The sequence below is a fragment of the Ostrea edulis genome, chromosome 6 (assembly GCF_947568905.1).
Source record: "Ostrea edulis chromosome 6, xbOstEdul1.1, whole genome shotgun sequence".
Lineage (NCBI taxonomy): Eukaryota > Metazoa > Mollusca > Bivalvia > Ostreida > Ostreidae > Ostrea > Ostrea edulis.
The window spans coordinates 85008212-85026591 of NC_079169.1; the positions used below are offsets into that span (position 1 = coordinate 85008212).

Below are 18380 nucleotides of genomic sequence, written 5' to 3' on the forward strand. Positions count from 1 at the left end.
ATTAATAATCTGTATTACCAACTGAAAGATACACTACTGCATACTAACACATTCAGGTGACACAATCCTTGTCTGCATGTCGATGTGATTGCAGTCATAATGATCAATGCAAAAATGTGAAATTCATAACCTTTGTCAGGACTCGGCGGGAGGGCGGGGGGATATCGTGAGATAGCTAAGAATTTTTGGTCACTTTATTTTAAAAATAAATGTATACACAAACACCAAATTATAAATTAAATGCAAGTTTAAAAAGATATGTTTTAAGTTTATTTAAAAAAAATCCAGCAAATGAATCTTCGATATGAATATATGAATACACTTACATCCTTGAAATTTTTCTCTCGACACAATGGGTGTATAACTATCTCAAGCACAGAAATTTCTATGGAAATTGTGAATCCCATAACCCTTGTGTCAGATGCTCAGGCGCCAGGACAGAGCCAATTTAGGTTCTTTTTATGCTGGAAAAAGAAACACCGCGCGAATAACAGCTACAACAAACCGTTCATCCTATCTTCTCTCAGGGATATAACTTTGCAACAGAAAAAACAAAAGGCCCATGTGTCACATCGCTCACCTGAGGCACCTTGGCCCCTGGTTTTCATTTGAATCTGCACTATATATGTCAGAAAGCTTTCATGTAAATTTCAGCTCTTCTGGGCTAGTGGTTCTTGAAAACATTTTTAAATGACCCACCCTATTTTTGTGATTACCCCCCCCCCTTTAAAGGGGACATGACCCTTTATTTGAACAAAATTGAAAGTCCTTCACCCAAGGATGCTTTTTACCAAGTTTGGTTGATATTGGTCCAGTAGTTCTGAAGAAGAAGTCGAAAATGTGAACAGTTTACAGACAAACGGACAACGGGTGATCAGAAAAGCTCAATTGAGCTTTCAGCTCAGGTGAGCTAAAAACCATAGGGTTCTCATACTTGTCATGTAATAATTGCTTTTAACCAAACAAATGTGTCATGTCCCTAAAATCAAGATCGATTGACGAAGGTCTAAGTCAAAATTTAATATCATGAGAAATACTTGGCTACTTATAAATGATCATTGCTTTTGATCCATTCAGTTCTATAAACTCTTGTATCCTCAGCATCTGGAGCACTATTCATCTTATTCTACAGTTTTCTGTTTTGTGATACTTGGATGTGTAGCAACCACTAATGATATAAAAACCACTAATGATAAATGTTGCATTAACCATAATTAGTGGATTTTATATCACTAGTGGTTGCTACAAAAACCCCATGACAACTCGGTGGATATCGTTAACGGACACCAACACGTCTATTCCTTGGTAGAGGGAGTTATACTCATCACTAGCTGAGGGAGGAGTTTGGGGTCAGTTGAGCCCCTCCCCGGCGTCATCACTAACTGTGGGAGGGGTTTCCTCCGTATGCTGTTCTTGTCCCGCCCCGCACCTCGATATCCCTTTTGAGTATCTTGAGTACTTGTGGAATATTTCTACAAGTCTGAAAACCATAAATCCATTTTGTCTGTCACATAACAGGTTCAAGATCATTCGTCTGTCGTCCAAACTCGGAAAACTCTCGAGCGTTGCACTTTCGTTTTACTCGGTACTTATCGTATTACTCCAAACATTCATTAATATTGCAAATCGCTTTCGCCGATAATCGTAAGATTTAAAAGAGTTTAATATGCGTTCCAAGCTTTGACCTTTGACAGATAGGACAATCAAATTAAAATAAGATTTCTCCAGTGTAACGGTTAGGGAAGATTTTATTTTAATGAGATTTGCAGATCTACCACCAAGTACTAATCACCGGATTTTGTTCTGTCGCCGTTTTCGTTTTCATCCGTTGGACATTCGTGCATTCTATCCGGTGTGAGCGATCCACAGAAGTCCATGGACTTCTTGTGTTGATATTTCTGAAAACATCACCATTCATTTGTAGGTACATGTTGTATAGCATGCCGATTATTCACATGGGGAGCTGTCGGAGAGTTTTATCGGGATATATGGGCTTCTTGAGGATGGGAACCTTTCCTGTGAAAATCCACCTCAGCCGAAGAATGAGCGGTGTAAGTGCTGTTCATTCCAAAGCCTCTCTCCGTCTAAGATCACGGCAACAGCTGAGTGTAGATGTTTTCCCCGAGAATTTTACCAAAGGTGGGTTTTTTTTGTTTTTTGTTTTATTATTATTGGCAACTAGACTGACTAGAGATTGTCAGAAAAAGGGTGCTATTATACAGATCACATAAACAAGCATCGTTTAACAGGAGTTTTAAACGAAATGTGGGATATATTTATCATATATTACATTGGATAGGCCTATATCCAAATATGAAATAGCCTTTCACGAACGATATGATTAATTCTTAATTCGTGCTTGTGGTATAAGATTGATCGATCGGGTATTAAAGGTTTCTTCAGACTTGTTTAGGTTTTTTCTCTCTTCCTTTTAATAAACAAAATAATCCAGGTATGCTGTAGCGGAAGAGTTCAACAAAAGCACAATTTCCAACTAAAGTTTTCGTTCGTACATGTACCTCACATACCCGTGTGAAAGTCTAGAAACGCGTGTTGATCCAGAAGGGGGTGCGGGGGTATTAGGGGATTCAGATCCCACCCCTCACCCCCACCCTCTTTCTGGTGTAGTTTTTTCCCTTTATCGTAAATTATTTGATTATGAATTTGTTTTTCGCGCAAAAACATACATATTTAGTGTTACATCATTTATTAGAAGCATGTGTAAATCCCAAAATATATTGTCATTATTGCTCCCCCGATAATTAGTTTAAACTCTGTACTTCCAATGTAAGATAAATTATTGGTGATGGAATCACATGGTCGCGCGAAATTAAAATGGAATGCGATTTCTCTATGTTTGAGAATATGTCAGGCACGTACCATTGTTAATTTTTAAAGGCATAGGGTCTATCTTTTATCTCAAAAATGATATCACAATATTTTACAAGAAGAACTCCCAAAAACAAATTTGTGGTATTAATTATGAGTTATCTATAGCTGCAGCGCTTTGAAATTTAAGTCATTTTGACGATTTAGCCCTTTATAAAATTATTGTCTGGAGGACAATATCTTAAACTGGTACCACGCTGATTGGTGGCTACACACAAACATAAGAGATGCGAAGTCAACAGGGTACCAGTTTAGGCAAATAAGAACAGGGAATTATTTTGTAATTACTATCGTATCCAATGTGTTTGTAAACTTTTTGTGATATTTTAGTTATGATCTTAAATTTTGCCACTTTTTTGGAACATGCAAAATTTCACCAATATCTTAGACCCTATGCCTTTAAAAGAGAGGGACAGACCGGAAAAATAGTTGACTTCACAATTGTCTAGAAATTCTTTACAAGCCCCCTCCCCCTAAAATAGGTGCTTTTGCCCAAACTTCATATCATGGGGGAGGGGGTTATTGGCCATTCAATACATGGGTATATTACCTTTTTTTGCATGTGAAGATAACTTTACATGTGAAAATAGAGTGAAATGTACGTTGTCAAAGACGGAGAAGTTGACTAATAATATAAGTCCTTCTTTATATGGAAACTGAATGAAAACAATCAATCACTAACTATCTTTCGGATCTGTAAAATGAAGGTTTTCATTTTTTACCCATATCACCATTCGCTTAATTAGCTGTGCATGCATGGCTGTTGACTCAAAGATACCGTAATTTCCTACATTTGTGTCAATCTTTCTTCTCTGCCACCAACTGCTTGTCCTCAAATCCCGTGATATTCGGCTTATCATTTTTCATGCATTAGTTATGTACAAAGTCCATATTGATACTTATTCCGAAAGGGCGGGAGCAAATCTTTCAAAGTCCGCTCAGTGTTCTTTCGGGTTTTGGGCTTGGTTCCTGTAGCTGGACAGAAACAAACCTAATGTTGAGGACCAATAAATCTGTTTTAATAGAGATTAATCTTTGTAATGTTACACAAATCCGTGATATTGCTCTCTCCCTCCGTCTGTCTATCTGTCTTTGTTTCTCTCCCTCTGTATCTCCCTCCGTCTGTCTCTATCTGTATTTCTGTCTATCTGTCTTTCCCTCCGTCCGTCTATCTATCTCTTTTTGTCTCTCTCTCTTTCCCTCCGTCCCCCCCCTCTCTCTCTCTCTCTCTCTCTCTCTCTCAGGTGAGCATTATATGCGTTCTGGTCACCAGAATATATCGATTAACTTCCGGTGAGCTAATATCTAGTGATGGCTGAAATATCGTTATAAACAACAGCTGTGTAAGGCAGTGGTACAGTCGCTTTATCTAACAGATAAGTATATGCATGGATTCAACATCGGGCTTCCACTATTCTGTGCCAATCAATATCGACTTTATTGTAGATATGTGAGTGTCCATGCGCTTTATAGGGTGGCTGCTCGTCTTGTGTAGAACATTTCCATCAGTAACGACTTTATTTTGTGTGAAACCGGAAACAAGCGAGAATTGCATGTAAGGAACTTTATATGGGGTTTGGTAAATTCTTCTATCTTGCACACAAATATATTGTCCAATTTTTACAAATTTTCGGTCAATTCAGTGTAAGTCATGTATAGAGACCCCATTTGAATTATTGTGTTACCGTTATTCTCAGACTGCGCACCTGTTTTAAAACCTGCAACCATCTTCTCTCTGTCTCATCAAAACTTCCAATACATTTGTTTGGAGTGTTTCTAATCACATACTTGTAATGAAATGGAACCAACCAAAAGAAACCACAGAGTCAAAGTGGGGATTGCTACTAACTTTGAGGCACATTGTCTCATCTTTTCAAAATCTAAACAGAAAGGCATATCGTGCATTGCGACGTGAAGATTTTGAACAATGAATTATAGGTTATTGACTGGACATTGTGAAATATGCTCGCTTTGTGTGTGTGTGTGTGTGTGTGTGTGTGTGTAGGGGGGGGGGGGGGACTTCCGCGCAACGGCCGATATGTCGAGATTTTCTCCGTTATAGGCAATAATCTTTATTATAATTTTTTTTAAAAATTCTATGCAATTTTAATTAGCGTTCCATTATTTGTAAACAGATGTGACGTCATAATCGTCGAGTTAGGTTAACATGCGTTCCAGGACACTTTTATGGCTCAAAGAAAAGGATTAAAGCCCGTGTACTCTCTATACAGATTAAAATATGATAGAATATGTAATAAAAATGTTATCAGTTATGTGTTTGAAAAACAACTAAGATGTGCTTTATGCATTGCAAAAAAGTATACAAAACACACGAAATCCGCGAGGGTAATCGTTAACCTGTACATGCAAATTCTATATTTAAAACTTAATTAAGTTTCTATTATTGTCTCACCATTTGGTAAGTTCGCAAGTGAGTCGAGATTGTCTATAAATGTACTTGACGTGTTATGTTTATGACAGTGTCCTTGTAACAGTGTAAATATGTTGTGATATGAATCTCCACGAGGAGGAAGTAGAGTATGAATGAATGGCGCATATTGGACGACTTTTTCCAACCTTATATCGGTGCGAAGGAATAACCATACAAAAGTAATTTTAAGAATTCAAAAGTCGGTTTTTGTAAACATGTTTTGAATTCTAAAAATAACCATGTACATTACCAATGGGTCATGAAATCCGAATGATTCGGAAAACCCCAAAACGATTTAGAGGATGACAATTTCGAGTATGATGTTATGTGAGATGGATACATAAACTTCAACATCGAAAGTTGGGAGTGTTAGTGCAGTTCGCCACACGTGCAAAATGCAGGAATAAATGATTTACCTAAATTTGCATATGTAGCTCCCGGGTTTTATATTGCACACACATATACATGTATACATTATATAATGTGAGGGACAAATTAGTATACTGAACAGTCATTTGATAAGTTGATATTCACACGAACCTCCCGAAAATCACGAGAAATTTTGTTCAGTCGCGATCCTCATAACATTATAAAAACATTGTTTTGAAAGTCAGAATTATCTGGTCGGTACTGGAAATTACCGGATTTATCTGCTTAGAACTGGCAGCTAGTATTGCAGACTGCTTTTAAGACATGGAAAAGAAGGTAACGAAGTTCAGGACGAGGACACTTTGAAAATAAGGCGTAGAACTTACTGTTTTTGCATGAATTTTAAATGTCGAAAGTTTCGTGTGTGTGTGTGTATTTTTTTGAATAACAAATACTGATCAAGATGTTGCATATTTTTTTCCTAATATTTAGGGTCCAAAACAGACAAGCATGAGATAATTGTAATAATCAAGAGAAGACATGTCAATGGATAGAATGCAATGCATATATTTCAAACACACATATATGACATGCATAATGTTGTATAAGGTACATCAATATGCCCTCAAAGTGAAGAATTTCTCTATCTTCCGAATTGAATTTAGTTTTTGTTCATTGTCTAAAGCAGAAATAATTCATTTTTTTGGGGAATTATTATTATAACTACATTATATAAATATATGAATTGAAATATTTCTTCTCGTTGGTTAATTGTCATTTTTTTATTACATGATTTACACCTTTTCATCAAAACATGGATTACATCTCCTTCGCCATCCTGCACACACAAAATAAATATTCTCGTTGCGCTAGGTCTATATATTATTGTATATATTCACGTATATAGAGAGAACTTAGAACCATGCGTTATGACTAGAAATCGTACCATCACGTGTTTTCCGCAGATAAAAACAGAACGCGCACCTTGTTGCGCACAATAGTAAACAGTAGACGACGTGAGAACAGCCATGTTGTTAGATATGAATCGCTGTTATCGGATTGACGCAGAGTTGCGGGGAGCAATGAAACGATATCTTTGGTCCACGTTTTCGCACTTTGTCCATACTTTGAACTGTCTCTTTATCTATGTAGGACTGCCGTTGAAAATGGGTGAAAACCGGACGGAAGATGTGAAAGAAAAGGCGTTCAGATGGTGTAGAAAATCTCTCGGGGGCGCCTGGAATCAAATTTCCAAAGAAGATTTACAAATAAAACCAATAAGGTATATATTTTATAGTTTGATGTTTCCGTAAACTTACATGTAATATTATTACTAATAACAACGTGGCGATGGCTTGTACAATGCGCGTGTAGACATCAAAATATACACGTCACTATCACGCGAAATTAAGGTCACGACTCGAGAATGTAAACAAACCGCTGTATTTAAATGTTTTAGGATTTATTTATAAGACATTACATCAGTTATATTTAACTTTATCTAACTTATGGAGCAAGTAATGTGAATTAATTAAGATATGAATTATTTATTTAAAAAAAAAACACCCAGCAGGAGTCATGCGATTTTTAAGTTAATGTCACAATTTTATATTGAAGAGAATATAACTTGCATAGAATAACTGTACATGTATATATACACATGTGTACTAGCTACAAAAAGCAACAAGAGTAAGTGTTACAGAACTTTGCTTAAAAGTAAATCGAGCACACACATTCATTGTATTTTGAATTAGATATTTCTCTGATATAGGTAAGGTAGGACTTTTCAGTAGATCTACATCATATAAATGCACATCCACTTCATATTTAGTATTATTATTATACCCCCCGCAACAAGTTGTGGGGGGGGTATACTGGAATCGGGTTGTCCGTCTGTCCGTCCGTCCGTCTGTAGACGCAATGGTTTCCGGACTCTAAAGCATTATCCTTTCCACCTACCGTCACCATATCATACATATGGACTACCCATGGGATGAAGATGTTCCCTATCGATTTTGGGGTCAAAAGGTCAAAGGTCAAGCGCACTGGACATCGAAGAAGCAATATGGTTTCCGGGCTCTAAAGCGTTATCCTTTCCACCTACAGTCACCATATCATACATATGGACTACCCATGGGATGAAGATGTTCCCTATCGATTTTGGGGTCAAAAGGTCAAAGGTCAAGTGCACTGGACATCGAAGTAGCAATATGGTTTCCGGGCTCTAAAGCCTTATCCTTTCCACCTACAGTCACCATATCATACATATGGACTACCCATGGGATGAAGATGTTCCCTATCGATTTTGGGGTCAAAAGGTCAAAGGTCAAGTGCACTGGACATCGAAGTAGCAATATGGTTTCCGGGCTCTAAAGCCTTAACCTTTCCACCTGCAGTCACCATATCATACATATGGACTACCCATGGGATGAAGATGTTCCCTATCGATTTTGGGGTCAAAAGGTCAAAGGTCAAGTGCACTGGACATCGAAGTAGCAATATGGTTTCCGGGCTCTAAAGCATTATCCTTTCCACCTGCTGTCACCATATCATACATATGGACTACCCATGGGATGAAGATGTTTCCTATCGATTTTGGGGTCAAAAGGTCAAAGGTCATGCGCACTGGACATCGAAGTAGCAATATGGTTCGGTTTGTCATGCCATTTGTTTTTTACACTCAGAAAAGAGGTAGTTTATACCTATTACCAACACCCTTTGGGAGATTGGGGTAAGCGGGGGGTATTCTTAGTGAGCATTGCTCACAGTACCTCTTGTTATATATGTTTTTGTTTTATTAATAGTGGTGGACTGACAAATAGGCTGTACCTCTGCTCCCTGCCAGATGGAACAGAAACAGAAGAAAATGAGCCGTTTCAAGTTCTTATGAGAGTGTATGGTGAAATTGCTCAAAGGAATGATTATATGCTCAGAAACTCTGTCATTTTTGCTTTGTTTTCTGAAAAGAAGAAAGGACCAAAGCTCTATGGAATGTATCCAGAAGGACGAATTGAAGAGTACATACCTGTAAATATTCACATTTTTTTATAAATTCTTTCATTTGTCGTGATTTGCACAATTTTTTTCATTAATGTATTATAGGCAGCAGTGACTGTGTTTATCAGCTTAAATATCACTGAGGTATAGATTTAAAGGACTCCAAAAGGCATGCAATGTTAGCCGCTACTTATACGCAGGTAGCTTTGTTGTGAAGTTTTGGAGCTTTATTATATTATTAGTATACCCATGGCTGATGCAGATGAATAATCGCATAACTTTTCACGTAATTTTATTTTACAGTCCAGATCACTGAAGCGTACGGAACTTCAAAATTTAAAGCTTTCACAAACTATCGCTCAAAAGCTTGCTTTCTTTCATACTCTTGAGATGCCCCTCACCAAGCAGCCTAATTTTCTACGCAAGCAAATGAATGAGTAAGTATATTTTAACATCTTCTAAGTACGAATTAGACGAGGTATCTAAAATTAAACAGACATGAAACTAGGATTATTCAGGGAGGGGGATGGGGGTTTGCGAATCTCTTTGAAATATTTAGAGTGATACAAATATCAGGATTGATAAGGGTATGGATCCCTAAAATATATCAATCAAAGTTCAAGGGCAAAAGTATGCCCTACATATCATATGGGTAGTAAAAATTAGGAGGCCAAGTATTGATTTACGTAAATTTTTGGCTCTCATGCTTTTCACACAGGTGTTGGAATGCACCACTTATACTGCCCTTGTTTTAAGCTTATATACTTTAAGCTAAATATACAACTATTACAGTATTCCAAGGCTTGTAGATACAGTTACAGTAATAAGATAAGATACGTTTATTCCAATTTTGGGCCCAGAGGGCATAACAGTAAGACATTAATAAGACAGTACTATATATACAACCACTACCGTATTCCAAGGCTCGTAGTTACAATTACAGTACTATATATACAACCACTACCGTATTCCAAGGCTCGTAATTACAATTACAGTACGACTCGTATATACAATTACAGTACTATATATACAACCACTACCGTATTCCAAGGCTCGTAGGTACAATGACAGAGTTAAATGTGCATGTCTTTTGTTTAGGAGGATAGTTATACCCCCCGCAACAAGTTGTGGGGGGGGGGGGGGGGTATACTGGAATCGGGTTGTCCGTCTGTCTGTCCGTCCGTCCGTCTGTAGACGCAATGGTTTCCGGACTCTAAAGCATTATCCTTTCCACCTACCGTCACCATATCATACATATGGACTACCCATGGGATGAAGATGTTCCCTATCGATTTTGGGGTCAAAAGGTCAAAGGTCAAGCGCACTGGACATCGAAGTAGCAATATGGTTTCCGGGCTCTAAAGCGTTATCCTTTCCACCTACAGTCACCATATCATACATATGGACTACCCATGGGATGAAGATGTTCCTTATCGATTTTGGGGTCAAAAGGTCAAAGGTCAAGTGCACTGGACATCGAAGTAGCAATATGGTTTCCGGGCTCTAAAGCGTTATCCTTTCCACCTACAGTCACCATATCATACATATGGACTACCCATGGGATGAAGATGTTCCCTATCGATTTTGGGGTCAAAAGGTCAAAGGTCATGCGCACTGGACATCAAAGTAGCAATATGGTTTCCGGGCTCTAAAGCATTATCCTTTCCACCTACAGTCACCATATCATACATATGGACTACCCATGGGATGAAGATGTTCCCTATTGATTTTGGGGTCAAAAGGTCAAAGGTCAAGTGCACTGGACATCGAAGTAGCAATATGGTTTCCGGGCTCTAAAGCGTTATCCTTTCCACCTACAGTCACCATATCATACATATGGACTACCCATGGGATGAAGATGTTCCCTATTGATTTTGGGGTCAAAAGGTCAAAGGTCAAGCGCACTGGACATCGAAGTAGCAATGTGGTTTCCGGGCTCTAAAGCGTTATCCTTTCCACCTACAGTCACCATATCATACATATGGACTACCCATGGGATGAAGATGTTCCCTATTGATTTTGGGGTCAAAAGGTCAAAGGTCAAGTGCACTGGACATCGAAGTAGCAATATGGTTTCCGGGCTCTAAAGCGTTATCCTTTCCACGTACAGTCACCATATCATACATATGGACTACCCATGGGATGAAGATGTTCCCTATTGATTTTGGGGTCAAAAGGTCAAAGGTCAAGCGCACTGGACATCGAAGTAGCAATGTGGTTTCCGGGCTCTAAAGCGTTATCCTTTCCACCTACAGTCACCATATCACACATATGGACTACCCATGGGATGAAGATGTTCCCTATCGATTTTGGGGTCAAAGGTCACGTGCACTGGACATCGAAGTAGCAATATGGTTCGGTTTGTCATGCCATTTGTTTTTTACACTCAGAAAAGAGGTAGTTTATACCTATTACCAACACCCTTTGGGAGATTGGGGTAAGCGGGGGGTATTCTTAGTGAGCATTGCTCACAGTACCTCTTGTTTAGCTAGATACTTAGATGTCCAGAAGATCATAACAAATTAACTATATCTATATATATATATACACATTTTCCAATCTCTGGAGAACCACTGTGCCAATATTAGCAAATGTACTCCTTGATGAATCATTTAGAAACCTTCTGCCCAATATTTAATTATGCATCAGTAGGCCTGATTAGTAAATGTAAATATTATACATTTAGTTGTCTGGCACATCATATAAAATGGAGGATGTGACAAAAGAAAAAAAAGTCATGGTTATTTTTGTCATGGGGGTATAAAAACATTGTCAGAATGCTAATAAAAACATGGTCAGAATGCTAATAAAAACAATGTCAGAAGGCTAATAAAACCAATTTTAGAATACTCATAAAAGCAATATCAGAATGCAAATAAAAATATGGTCAGAATACTAATAAAAACTATGTCAGAAGGCTAATAAAACCAATATTAGAATGCTAATAAAAGCAATATAAGAAATTTAGAATACTAATAAAAACAATGTCAGAAGGCTAATAAAACCAATGTTAGAATACTAATAAAAGCAATATCAGAATGCTAATAAAAACATCAGAATGCTTATAAAAACATGGTCAGAATGCTGATAGAATTATGGTCAGAATGCTTATAAAAACATGGTCAGAATGCTGATAGAATTATGGTCAGAATGCTAATAAAATTAATGTCAGAATGCTAATAGAATTACTGTCAGAATGCTTATAAAAACATGGTCAGAATGCTAATAGAATTATGGTCAGAATGCTTATAAAAACATGGTCAGAATGCTGATAGAATTATGGTCAGAATGCTAATAAAATTAATGTCAGAATGCTAATAGAATTACTGTCAGAATGCTAATTTTGACACAGTATGAAGTAATACATGCGTACCTACATTGTATATATATATATAGTTTGTAAAAAAGAATTCGTTATTTGATACAGTAAATACATCCAATAATAAAAGTCAAGAAACACAAAACTCGAATAACATTTCACTGTTAGCGCTTTCGGCTTTAATGCCTCTTCAGACAGTTATAAAATTTTAGAACTGTCTGAAGAGGCATTAAAGCCGAAAGCGCTAACAGTGAAATGTTATTCGAGTTTTGTGTTTCTTGACTTTTATTATTGGATGTATATATATATATATATATGTATGCAGTAATGACAATCTTTCATGGCTTACTAACAGGTGGATGGTAGAGGTTGAAAGAATTTTAGAAAGTTCCTCTTCACATAAACCATGTCCTTTGGTTAGAAAGTTACAATCTTTTCAACTCAGGAAGGAGCTATTGGAGTTATTGTAAGTACCCACTCTGTGTTGTATAATACTAATAGTTAAGATGACTAACACTGAATAAAACTCAGTAAGAAATATAGAGTGGAATTGACTATGTAAAGTAACTCTGAACAAGGCACGATTAGAAGACAAGGACATTTTTATCTGCTATTTCTTAATGTCTGGGATGTTTTTACCAAATAAAGATACAATGAGATTTTGTACTCGTGTATTTAGGTTAATTGCCTCCTTTAACTATCATGCATCAGAAATGAACTTTGCACATGTTTACATGGTGTGTGGACAATTATCATTACATATAATGTGTTTCTTTTTGAACGGTTTCATCACTATATATTGTTGTCCTCTGTGCACTTTTTCAGATCCATGATGGATAAATGTTCATCACCGGTGGTGTTCTCTCATAATGATTTACAAGAGGGTAAGTTTGAAATGTGCTTGAATGACAAGGTTTTAGTATCCAAAGTCCAAAGTTTTGTACTTCATGACGCTTTCCATATTGATCTAGGAAGCATGTAATACCGCTATCTGTGGCCAGTGCTGTCAACTAGAAATCACTGTATATGTCTATCAGTCTGTCCGTTATATTTTATATCAAGATCACAATTTGGGAATGGAGAAAGATAGTTAGCTCATTTTATAATTTGTTAAACAGAGCTTGCTAGAAAATATGTCATGATCCTAGTCAAGGTCATTTGGAAATATCAAAGCCAAAAGGGGAAAGAAGTATGAAATTCTTTTCCAGATAATTAAAGAGAACATTATTTCACAAACTTGGAGCAATGATCATTTAGAAAGGTTCATGTTGTTTGAAGATTAAATTAGATAGGACCCCGCCATATGGCTGGTGCCCTATATTAATCGCTCTGTAACTTGCCATTTTCATGAATAATTTCATTAGGGTCCTGATATCAATCACTGTTGAACTGTCCGTTCATTAGCACTTCCTATGACTGCTTGATAACATAAGTGTCCTTGGGAATATTTTCATAATTTTATACATAATATTTGGATTAGGCAGAAGAAGAAGACCCGCTTTCAATTTTCAGATTTATGGGCTTTGTCTTTACATCTAGTTGTAAGAATATAAATTTTTCAGTAATGATAAGAAAATAGCACTTTTTATGGCACATAATAACTTTGGTGTATTATAAAAGTCTTTTATTTATGTAACAATGTGAGTATGGTTTTTATAAAGAGATGTCTGTGATTTTCAGGAAACATTTTGTTAATAGAAGATGAATTAGATGATGACAAGAAACTGACAGTGATAGACTGGGAGTATGGCAGCTATAACTATCGGTGAGAAGGCAAAACGGACATTATATTTTGTATAGTTTATAAAATTTAAAAGAGAAATGAATTTTCGGCGATATAGTGCAGATTTCCTTTTTATATTAAGTATGTTGCACTACAATTGAGATATAAGAATGGATTTAGAAATGTAAGTGATTCAGATAAAGCTCTCTGTTGAAAAGAATACACAGCCAGCATATGATACTTTTACAGTATATTATCTGAAAACCCAGATTTCATGCTGCTGCATCTTCATTTCAGAGGTTTTGATTTTGGCAATCATTTTTGTGAATGGACCTGTGATTACTCAGTCGAAGAATATCCCTATTTTTCCTATCATCCGGAGGATTATCCCACAGTTCAAAGACAGGTTAGTACAGAATATCCCTATTTTACCTATCATCCGGAGGATTATCCCACAGTTCAAAGACAGGTTAGTACAGAATATCCCTATTTTTCTTATCATCCGGAGGATTATCCCACAGTTCAAAGACAGGTTAGTACAGAATATCCCTATTTTGCCTATCATCCGGAGGATTATCCCACAGTTCAAAGACAGGTTAGTACAGAATATCCCTATTTTGCCTATCATCCGGAGGATTATCCCACAGTTCAAAGACAGGTTAGTACAGAATATCCCTATTTTTCCTATCATCCGGAGGATTATCCCACAGTTCAAAGACAGGTTAGTACAGAATATCCCTATTTTTCCTATCATCCGGAGGATTATCCCACGGTTCAAAGACAGGTTAGTACAGAATATCCCTATTTTACCTATCATCCGGAGGATTATCCCACAGTTCAAAGACAGGCTATAAAATGTCCACGAACAAGTTGCTAAGTTTTTGTAATTCAGGGCTCGTAATTCACTTTGTATGAAACATATGAGTTATCTAATTTCTTTACTTCCTCTTAAATAGAAAGTAGAGGTTAAAAAAATTATGCTTGTTTGTAAAATTGTATTAAAACAATTTTTTTTTAATACCATATTTATATAGCACCCTTTTCATACACTATGTACGCTCAAAGGTAAAACAATGAATATAACGTTAATTTTTAAACAAAATCCATATGTTGACATGAAAGGAAATTCCCAATAAATGTTGACGCTATTTTCCCAAGTAATTGGGAATCAATATCGTTCCCATACAGTCGAGAGAGGAAAATACCCTGGCTAATGTATCTTCATAAAATGAAATGTAAAACGCTTACTATTTCCACATGTTGCTATTTGGATTTTGGATTGAGAACCTTAGTCTTGTGTAATGCAATCTAGTGAATTTGCACAAATACAAAATTCTTGCTGATTAAAATGATTTACAGAAAAACTATGAAAGTATGCCTTGTAGAGTCTGGAAAAAGAATTTCAAAGCAAATACAGTTGAATAACTAGTACATGTATATGTAGTTTTAAATGCAAATCTGATTTTTCTGTAAATCAGAAATAAAATGCATTGTACAAGGTTTTTGAGTGTTAAGAAGTATACTACACTGATTAATATGATGCCAATAAAGATATAGACTAAATGGAATGAGAACAGCTTGGTGGTTGAGCAATGGTCAAGTGGGTTGGGCACAAAATGTAAAAGTATAAATTCATGTATGAGATTGGAAAAGTTTTGTTGTATTTTACTTATACCTAATTTAGTATATAAATTTCTATTGATTTAGTGATTTTGGTGACGTGAAATATGTTCATTCAGAGAATTTCACAGAATCTTTATACGTGATGAGAAAAGTTTCATTGTGATATACTTAATTTGGTATATTTTCTTTTGCAGTATGATTTTTTCCGTGATTATTTATTGGAACAAAACAAGTTCCTTCCTGAACCACTAGAGATGAGTGAGGACGCATTAAAGCAGTTGTACAGAGAAGCCAACATTTTAGCCATGACGTCTCATTTCTTCTGGGCATTGTGGTCCATCATTCAAAAAGAAATTTCAGACATTGAATTTGGGTACTTGGTAAGTCAAGTGAAGACATGACAAATATAAACATCTACATGGTCTGGATCTTTCGTGAGAATAAATTATTTTTAATATTTTAACAAATTATGCAAGTAATGTTGAGGAGAAGTTTTCTGCATTATGCCAGTTAGACTATTGAAAAGTTGCATATGTGGAGGAACAAGATTTATGTTACACAATCTCTCAGAGTATATGTGTTCATACTTACCTGCCTCTTTTAGGAGTATGCAGTTACGAGGTTCGAGGGATATTTCACAAAGAAGGCTTCCAACAAGAAGGAAGGTCTGATCTGACGTGCCATTCCCATCAGTCCTGAATCAACTTCAGTATTTGGAGGTGGGATTAAGGAACTACACGTGTCTTTCTTAATATATGAATTTAAGTTGATGTATACAGTTTTTATTGTTGATTATTTTTACATGAATATTTTTACATTGAATTTTGATTGTAATTCTTGAACCAAAGAATGTATTTGAATGAATTCGCATTCATTTATGTAAATGGAAGCAATATGTTTTTAATAAAAGAATAAATGACGAAGACATTTGTCCTTATTATTGAATATCGTGATGGGCTACAAATTCATTTTCCATGCAACTTTACTGCATCTAAGCGGAAACCTACCCGCCCCAAAATTGCAAACAGGAAGCAAATCCTTGATAATTATGGGAAAATTGCAGTTGGTCAACATAAATTGGTACAGAATATGCCATGGTTCTGGAAAGTAGATGTGTATTCTAGTATGAAGTAGAAGGGATCAGAAACATAACTTTTAATGATAACTCTATCTGCACGTCAAACTTCATGTTGAGAAAGTCTTTAAATGTCCCAGTGAGGCTTGGGGGGGGAGGGGGGATATGTTTCCTGTCTTGGCTGCAGTCAGGATGTCCCACTTTTTTAACTCTTCTGAGCCAAAGGCTCAAAGAGTTACATATGTAATCATATGGCCATATGTCTGGCATGCAGTGTGCGTCAACTTTATGGATAAAGGGCTATATCTCAAGAACCCCTTGGTCAATTTTTGTCAAATTTGTCACAGGGTATCCTTGGCCCAAGGGCTTTCATTTGTACTGAAACTAGGGTTGTGTCCCTTTAACAAGGGGAGATAATTAGGAAAATGCAAACAAAAGTAGTGGTTGCTAAAAAATCTTCTTCTCAAGAACCACGGGGCAAATTATCACCAAACTTATGCATAAGGATGAGGATAGGTTATGGATAAAAAATTGTTCATGGCATCATCCTGGGGCAAAGGGTGTGGTCTCGAGGTCACTTCAAAGTTGACCTTAAATTTTGTTTTGTTAAAACTTTGATATTTTGCTTAGTATAAGGACTAGGATCATCAAATTTTGTCAGTTGATGCATCTTAGGACCTAATATCATGTTGTCTCAAAAGTAGGTCATGGTGACCTTCTTTTTGAATTTCGCAGGTAATTATTATTAAATGGATTTTGATGCATATCTTGGACACTTTTAAGCCTATGATCATCAAAAGTTGTCAGTTGATGGATCATGGGACCTTGAACTGCGTCATGTGAAAAGTATGTCACCATGACCTACTTTCTGAATTTTATGACTAATCATTTATGAATACATTTTAGGTTGATATTTCAGATACCGAGAGGTTTAGAATCATCAAACCTTGTAAGTTGATGCATCTAGAGGCCTCGAAACATATTTATAAAAAAAGTAGGTCACGGTGACCTACTTTTTGAATTTCACATTTTCAATTTTAGATGCATATTTTGGACACTATGAAAGCTAGGATCATCAAACTTTGTCAGTTGATGCATCTTGAGTCTTCATAGTTTGTTGACCAAAAAGTAGGTCACCGTGACCATCTTTTGGAATTTGACGGCTATATTTTAATATTTCAGATACTATTTGACTTGCAATCATCAAACTTTGTCAGTTGATGCATGTTGAGTCTTCAGAGTGTGTTGACTAAAAAGTAGGTCACTGTGACCTTCTTTTGGAATTTGACGGCTCTATTTGAATATTTCAGATATTATTTGACTTACAATCATCAAAATTTGTCAGTTGATGGGTCTTGAGTCTTCAGAGTGTGTCGACCAAAAAGTAGGTCACTGTGACCTACTTTTGGAATTTGACGTTTATATCTCAATATTTCATATACTATTTGACTTCAATTATCAAACTTTGTCGGTTGATGCATCTTGAGTCTTTGGAGTGTGTTGACCAAAAAGTAGGTCACTGTACCTTCTTTTGGAATTTGACGGCTATATTTGAATACTATTTGACTTGTCAGTTGATGCATCTTGAGTCTTCAGTGTGTCGACCAAAAGTAGGTCACCGTGACCTACTTTTGGACAGTTACATTTAAATTTTCAGGTACTATTTGACTAAACATCATCAAACTTTGTTAATTGATGAATCTTGGTTATTGAGAATTTTTGCCTGTTCTACAATGTATCAGAAGAGCGATTCTAGGCCCATGGGCCTCTTGTCTTTAGTATAATTTGAGATATGATGTAAAACTTGCCTTTATAGAACTACATGTACTGTTTGTCAGGGGCAACCCATTTTGAGAAGAGTTATAGTCCTCTGTAAAATTGGTTGTCCATAATTCTTCTTGTTATGATTTTGAATACTAACAAGAACAACTACAAATGACTTGCATTATAGTTG

The 18380-nt window shown here is 36.3% G+C and overlaps 1 protein-coding gene across 5 annotated transcripts; it reads left to right on the forward strand.

The window, feature by feature from the left end:
* The first annotated feature begins 730 nt into the window (after positions 1-730).
* LOC125683600 (choline/ethanolamine kinase-like) lies at positions 731-16274 on the forward strand. 5 transcript variants are annotated; one of them, XM_048924930.2, is made up of 10 exons: positions 731-2139; positions 6842-6971; positions 8494-8716; positions 8990-9123; positions 12361-12471; positions 12831-12889; positions 13686-13770; positions 14026-14134; positions 15546-15731; positions 15956-16274. In XM_048924930.2, the coding sequence occupies exons 1-10, from the start codon at positions 1929-1931 to the stop codon at positions 16025-16027; spliced, it is 1320 nt and encodes a 439-aa protein (XP_048780887.2). In that variant the 5' UTR covers positions 731-1928; the 3' UTR covers positions 16028-16274. The 5 variants fall into 5 exon arrangements, with proteins under 5 accessions (XP_048780887.2, XP_055998410.1, XP_055998412.1 ...); XM_056142438.1 differs by lacking the exon at positions 731-2139 and adding an exon at positions 5998-6025; XM_056142435.1 differs by lacking the exon at positions 15956-16274 and having other exon boundaries at positions 14026-15564.
* Positions 16275-18380: the final 2106 nt, after the last annotated feature.